The 7,761-nt window shown below is 38.5% G+C and overlaps 1 protein-coding gene across 5 annotated transcripts in view; it reads left to right on the top strand.

Moving 5' to 3' along the window:
* Positions 1 to 5,866, top strand: part of dennd4b (DENN/MADD domain containing 4B) — a 48,727-nt gene extending 42,861 nt beyond the window's left edge. For all 5 annotated transcript variants that reach the window (XM_084384661.1, XM_084384665.1, XM_084384663.1 and 2 more), the window contains 4 exons: positions 298 to 397; positions 479 to 644; positions 1,041 to 1,099; positions 3,851 to 5,866. In XM_084384661.1, the coding sequence (XP_084240787.1) occupies positions 298 to 397; positions 479 to 644; positions 1,041 to 1,099; positions 3,851 to 3,996 (471 nt within the window). In that variant the 3' untranslated portion in view covers positions 3,997 to 5,866. The remainder of the gene's footprint in view (positions 1 to 297; positions 398 to 478; positions 645 to 1,040; positions 1,100 to 3,850) is intronic.
* Positions 5,867 to 7,761: the final 1,895 nt, after the last annotated feature.

The following is a 7,761-nucleotide window of genomic DNA, read 5'->3' as shown; positions in this document are numbered from 1 at the left end:
GATCACTCGACACACACAGGTCTCACACACACACACACACACACACACACTCCCAGTAACCTGAGCCAGCTGATCACTCAACACACACAGGTCTCACACACACACACACACCTTTCATACCTTCAAACTCGCAGAAAGCGCAGCTGCAGTGTTCACAGGGGAAACCTCACAATAACACACACACGTTCTGTCAGAGAGTGAAATTCTGCATTTTCATTCTGCCGGTGGATCGAAAGTTATCTAATGCCTTAAATTGGATTTTAAAGCCCCTGCTGATAGCCTGTGTGTGTGTCTCAGGGGTCAGAGGGCGTGCCGGTGCGTGTCAGGCTGATGTGGGACACTTTGACCCCTGATATGGAGCAATGGCCGCCGCTCTACATGCTCTGGAGGATCCACAGTAAGAGCTTTAGTCTGTTTATCATCGGATGATGTGTGTGTGTGTGTGTGGGTCACGTGATCTTCCCCTCCTCTCCTCTAGGTGGCGTCCCGATGCACGTCTACAACTGGCGGCATCACAACCATCCCTTCAGCCTCGCGTTCCTGGAGGAAGTGCTTCGGTGGGTCGGCATGAACGAGGTGCACAAGGCCATCACACTCTTCCTGGAGACGGTTGCTAAGCAACCCGGCCCGCCCCGGTTACAGAGGTGAGATGAGGAGACGGTTACGCCCTGTGTCCACCAAAGCGTTTTTTCTCGCGGCTGGCGGATTTTTCCAATTGTTTTCAATGGGAACGCCACGTTTTTTAAAACTGTTACCAATTTTTTTACCGGTCGCCGAGAGTTCAAGAATGTTCAACTTTTGGTTTGGTTTTGGCAGCGCTCATCACCGTCCAATCACAGTGGAGGAGGGGCGGGGCTAATACTACACCGACCAACCGCCACATTCTGCTTGTGCAACGTCAACAAAAATGCTCTCAAGCGCCCACAGCTAGGCATTTCTGCTAGCTAAAAACGCTTCGGTGGACACGCGGCCTTAGGGTTAGAGACCTGAGAGAGGCTCCGTGCTGATGTGTGTGTGTGTGTGTGTGTGTGTGTGCGCAGGAGTCTGTACAGAGAGATGCTCTTCCTCACACTGGCTGCCATGGGCAAAGATCACGTCGGTGAGTCACACATGATGCTAAATATTACATCTCAATCTTTAGATTCAATCTGACAGATTGTTTCAAAGCAGTTTAAAGGGAAAATTCACCCAAAAATGAACATTAGCCCATGATTTACTCTCCCTGAAGTCATCCTAGTGTACATGACATTCTTCTGATACAATATAGATGCACTTCTATGATGGACAGATGCACTTTTATGATGGATAGATGCGCTTTTATGATGGATAGATGCACTTTTATGATGGACAGATGCACTTTTATGATGGATAGATGCGCTTTTATGATGGACAGATGCACTTCTATGATGGACAGATGCACTTTTATGATGGACAGATGCACTTTTATGATGGATAGATGCACTTTTATGATGATAGATGCACTTTTATGATGGACAGATGCGCTTTTATGATGATAGATGCACTTTTATGATGGACAGATGCACTTTTATGATGGATAAATGCACTTTTATGATGGATAGATGCGCTTTTATGATGGACAGATGCACTTTTATGATGGATAAATGCACTTTTATGATGGATAGATGCGCTTTTATGATGGACAGATGCACTTTTATGATGGATAGATGCGCTTTTATGATGGACAGATGCACTTTTATGATGGACAGATGCACTTTTATGATGATAGATGCACTTTTATGATGATAGATGCACTTTTATGATGGACAGATGCGCTTTTATGATGGACAGATGCACTTTTATGATGATAGATGCACTTTTATGATGGACAGATGCGCTTTTATGATGGATAGATGCGCTTTTATGATGGACAGATGCACTTTTATGATGGACAGATGCACTTTTATGATGATAGATGCACTTTTATGATGATAGATGCACTTTTATGATGGACAGATGCACTTTTATGATGGACAGATGCACTTTTATGATGATAGATGCACTTTTATGATGGACAGATGCGCTTTTATGATGATAGATGCACTTTTATGATGGACAGATGCACTTTTATGATGGATAAATGCACTTTTATGATGGATAGATGCGCTTTTATGATGGACAGATGCACTTTTATGATGGATAAATGCACTTTTATGATGGATAGATGCGCTTTTATGATGGACAGATGCACTTTTATGATGGATAGATGCGCTTTTATGATGGATAGATGCGCTTTTATGATGGATAGATGCACTTTTATGATGGATAGATGCACTTTAATGATGGACAGATGCACTTTTATGATGATAGATGCACTTTTATGATGGACAGATGCACTTTTATGATGGATAGATGCACTTTTATGATGGATAGATGCACTTTTATGATGGATAGATGCGCTTTTATGATGGATAGATGCACTTTTATGATGGACAGATGCACTTTTATGATGGACAGATGCACTTTTATGATGGACAGATGCACTTTTATGATGCACTTTTATGATGGACAGATGCGCTTTTATGATGATAGATGCACTTTTATGATGGATAGATGCGCTTTTATGATGGATAGATGCGCTTTTATGATGGACAGATGCGCTTTTATGATGGATAGATGCGCTTTTATGATGATAGATGCGCTTTTATGATGGATAGATGCGCTTTTATGATGGACAGATGCGCTTTTATGATGGACAGATGCACTTTTATGATGGACAGATGCACTTTTATGATGGACAGATGCACTTTTATGATGGACAGATGCACTTTTATGATGGACAGATGCACTTTTATGATGGACAGATGCACTTTTATGATGGACAGATGCACTTTTATGATGATAGATGCACTTTTATGATGGACAGATGCACTTTTATGATGGACAGATGCACTTTTATGATGGACAGATGCACTTTTATGATGGACAGATGCACTTTTATGATGGACAGATGCACTTTTATGATGATAGATGCACTTTTATGATGGATAGATGCACTTTTATGATGGACAGATGCACTTTTATGATGGATAGATGCACTTTTATGATGATAGATGCACTTTTATGATGGATAGATGCACTTTTATGATGGACAGATGCACTTTTATGATGGATAGATGCACTTTTATGATGGACAGATGCACTTTTATGATGATAGATGCACTTTTATGATGGACAGATGCACTTTTATGATGGACAGATGCACTTTTATGATGGACAGATGCACTTTTATGATGGACAGATGCACTTTTATGATGGACAGATGCACTTTTATGATGATAGATGCACTTTTATGATGGATAGATGCACTTTTATGATGGACAGATGCACTTTTATGATGGATAGATGCACTTTTATGATGATAGATGCACTTTTATGATGGATAGATGCACTTTTATGATGGACAGATGCACTTTATGATGGACAGATGCACTTTTATGATGGACAGATGCACTTTATGATGGACAGATGCACTTTTATGATGGACAGATGCGCTTTTATGATGGACAGATGCACTTTTATGATGGACAGATGCACTTTTATCATCTTCAAAACAGAAACAGCCATTCACTGCCATTATAAAGCTTGGAAGAGCCAGGATATTTTAATATAACTCAGATTGTGTTCGTCTGAGAGAAGAATGTCATGTACACTAGGATGAGTTGAGGGCGAGTAAATCATGGGCTAATGTTCAGTTTTGGGAGAACTATCCCTTTAACACTGCTGCAATGCACCTCTAAAACACAGTAAGTCATTATTCAGCTGAAATCAGTGTTGATTCAGTTTGGTTCAATAACTGTGTAAACTGTGTGTGTGTGTGTGTCGTCTGCAGCTATGTTCGATAAGCGCTACAAGGCGGCGTACATGCGCTTGAGTGGATCTGTGGGTCGAGAGGAGCTGCGGAAGAAGAGAGTTCAGCCGCCCAGTGCTAAAGCTGTGGACTGTAGACGCTGCTTCCTCCTGCCACTGGAGTGCTGAAACACACACACACACACACACACACACACACACACACACTCCAACACACACACTCCATCACACACACGCCCAGTGCTAAAGCTGTGGACTGTAGACGCTGCTTCCTCCTGCCACTGGAGTGCTGAAACACACACACACACACACACACACACACACACACACACACACACACACACTCCAACACACACACACACACTCCAACACACACACACACTCCATCACACACACACACACACACACTCCATCACACACACGCACACACACCCAGTGCTAAAGCTGTGGACTGTAGACGCTGCTTCCTCCTGCCACTGGAGTGCTGAAACACACACACACACACACACACTCCAACACACACACACACACACACTCCAACACACACACACACACACACACTCCATCACACACACGCACACACACCCAGTGCTAAAGCTGTGGACTGTAGACGCTGCTTCCTCCTGCCACTGGAGTGCTGAAACACACACACACACACACACTCCAACACACACACACACACGGTCATGCTCACAAACACACACACACATGCACAAACACAGACACACTCCTCTCCGTCTCGTCATGTCTTGCTGTCTGCCTTCTCACACACACACACACACACACACACACACTCCAACTGCTTCACTGAAGACGCGCACGTGTTCTGCTGTGCATTATGGGAATGTGCGACTCTTCCTCCAGAAACTGCTTCTGTATCCCACAGTGCTGAGCAAACTGACTTCCCTCAGACACACACACACACACTTCCCTCAGACACACACACACACACACTTCCTGTCTTCACTCTGGCACCCGTTTCTGCCACATGAAAACGATCATGCTTTGTAAATTCACATTCATGACAGTGGAGATTATGAGCTAAAGACTCTAGAGTCAGCTGAGACTCTTCATCTCATGATCCTGATTCCCTGAAGCATGTGTTGTGCTGCTGCAGAAACGCCTGGAGGTCTGAGGATATAACGACGGAAGCGTCCGGATTTACCTCCTTTATTTCCCTTCAGTTTGACTCTTGATTTCCTGGAACTCAGTCAGTGTGAAATAACAGAAGGCATCATGGGAGTCTGTTTAGACAAGCTTTGATCATCTTCATCTTCATCATCATCATCATCTGGACAGTCATTTAGTGAACTAGTCATGTGACAGCAGTGTCATCATGATTTTATCCGGTCCTTTTAAAGGGTTTCATGTGATGATGCGTCAGAAAACCCCCCGGATCGAGATTTTACCAGCGAGACGCGATTAAACGCGTTTACCCACAAACCCCTGTGCAAACATCTGTCCGCATCATCACTCCGTCTTCATTTACTCGCTGAAACACAGCAGATGTGTGACAGTGAGAGTCGTTGGGTTCCCAACACTCTTCAGAACATCAGGAGGACGAGCGAGTGCGTGGAGACGCGTGATGATGTCATCACACCTCTACATCACGGCCGAGTTGTTAACCCTTTACAGTAATGCCAACATTAGCTACCGAACATGAACAACACTCGACAGCATGCGCTCATCTGTTCATTTCAGCATTTACTAATCCATTATTTTATCTGCTAATATTACAGCCAACATGAACTAACTGTGTTTTTATGAACGGATATCAGCAAATATAGTTAAAGTGAGTTGATGCATTAGTGTGAGTTATAGCACCTTATAGGAAAGCCTTTACAGTTGTTCTGAATAGCAGTACAGTATTAAAATAGATGCAATCAAGCCTATAAATCACACAATACATTTCATTTAAATATCAACAATAATTTGCAGTGACACACATGATGATTTTCATATGGATATCGAGCATTTTGGAGGTAAACGTGCTTGATTTCATGACAATTATGAAAAATAATATTTATAGTAAAAATAATAATCTGGTTGCACTTTACACAAGGCCTCATTTGTTAATGCATCAACAACTGAACTATCATTTAATAATCCTGGTGAATGTCAGTTCTTCAACTGTTCATGTTCACTAATGTTAACAGATGCAACTCTTGGTTTTAATAATGCGTTAGTAAATGTTAGGCTGTGCTAAGATTAATAAAAGTGTTGTTCACTGTTAGTTCATGTTCACTAATGTTCCCGAAACTCTTACACTCTTCAGACTGAAGTTTGATCTGGGATTCAAGCGTCTCATGTTCGTGTGCTTTTGTGTTTGTTTGAGTAATAATGATGTGATTGTGTTTTAAAGCAGTGATCCCGAGGGAACTGTAGGATTTACGTCACATGACCTGTGAGGAACATGTGACCCTGTTTTACTGGCATTAGAGGAAATGACGTCGCTCACTGCAATAACGGCGGGTTCACCAGGGACGCTTCCTTTATATAAAGTTTAACCACAAAAGAGAGATTATAAAGCTATATTTAAGTTTTCATGTGTTTGCTGTGGTAATTTATATTGACGTGACCTTTGACCTTTGTTGTGAATGTTTTGTTTTTTAAGAAAAGAGTTTTAAAAACCTTCGTTCTCCGTGTGTTTCTTCAGATCTGTCATGAGAAAATATTCAACCATATTAAAAGATCATTTTTATGAAATTAGAACGAGAATTTGGGTATTTTTGTATATAAATTGTGTATAAGAAATTAGAAATATAAAATATAATTATATATAAATAATATATTACATAAAAAAAAGAAAAATATATATATTGCTCAAGACATTTGATATTTTATACATACATTTTATAAGTAATTAGGAAGATATATATATTTATACATTGCTCAAGACATTTGATGTTTAATATAATTTTATATGATTTAAAATATGATTGATGAAGATGATTTATGAAATTAGCACATTAGATACATTTTCACATGTACATAATATATATATATAGTCTACTGTATGCATAAAGAAAATAAATATGTACATAATTAGCTCGAGACAATTGAGTTTAAATATATATACAATTTTAAAAGAGGATGTTTATGAAATTAGCTCGAGACATTTTATATTTTTATATAACAGATTAGAAAAAATATATATATTTTTTATTATTATTTAAAAAAAAAATTACATTTATATTTTACAATTAAAATGTTTAAAGGGTGTTTATGAAATTAGCCCGACGTGATATTTTAATATATGCATTTTATAAGAAAATAGAAATATATATATATATATTTTTTTTTTTATAAAAAATATATATACATTTTATATTTTTTACAAATATATTTTTATATAAATTTTGTTTATTTTTTTTTTAAATAGATACATATTTATTATTGATTCCCACTAAATTAGTGATTTCCACCTTTTCTTTTATTAATTCATGATATATAAAATTAGCACAAGACTTTATTTATATATATATATGAAGAGTTCAGATGCAAAAAGCCTCTAAGTGCCATCTGAAATTTTCTTAAATAAATTTTTCTTTAATAAAATAAAATAATTTCTATTATATATATATATATATACAGTACCAGTCAAAAGTTTGGAAACATTACTATTTTTAATGTTTTTGAAAGAAGTCTCTTATGCTCATCAAGCCTGCAGTTAAAAACAAAAAAAAAACAGTAATATTATGAAATATTATTACAATTTAAAATAATGGTTCTCTTTTTTAATATACTTTAAAATGTAATTTATTTTTGTGATGCAAAGCTGAATTTTCATCAGCAAGTACTCCAGTCTTTGGTGTCTTATGATCCTTCAGAAATAATTCTAATATGCTGATTTATGATCAATGTTGGAAACAGTTGTGCTGCTTAATATTTTTTTATAACCTGAGATACTTTTTTCAGGATTATTTGATGAAT

Source organism: Rutilus rutilus, assembly GCF_951802725.1.
Source record: "Rutilus rutilus genome assembly, chromosome: 17".
Classification (NCBI taxonomy): domain Eukaryota; kingdom Metazoa; phylum Chordata; class Actinopteri; order Cypriniformes; family Leuciscidae; genus Rutilus; species Rutilus rutilus.
This window is presented reverse-complemented; position numbering and strand designations above follow the sequence as displayed.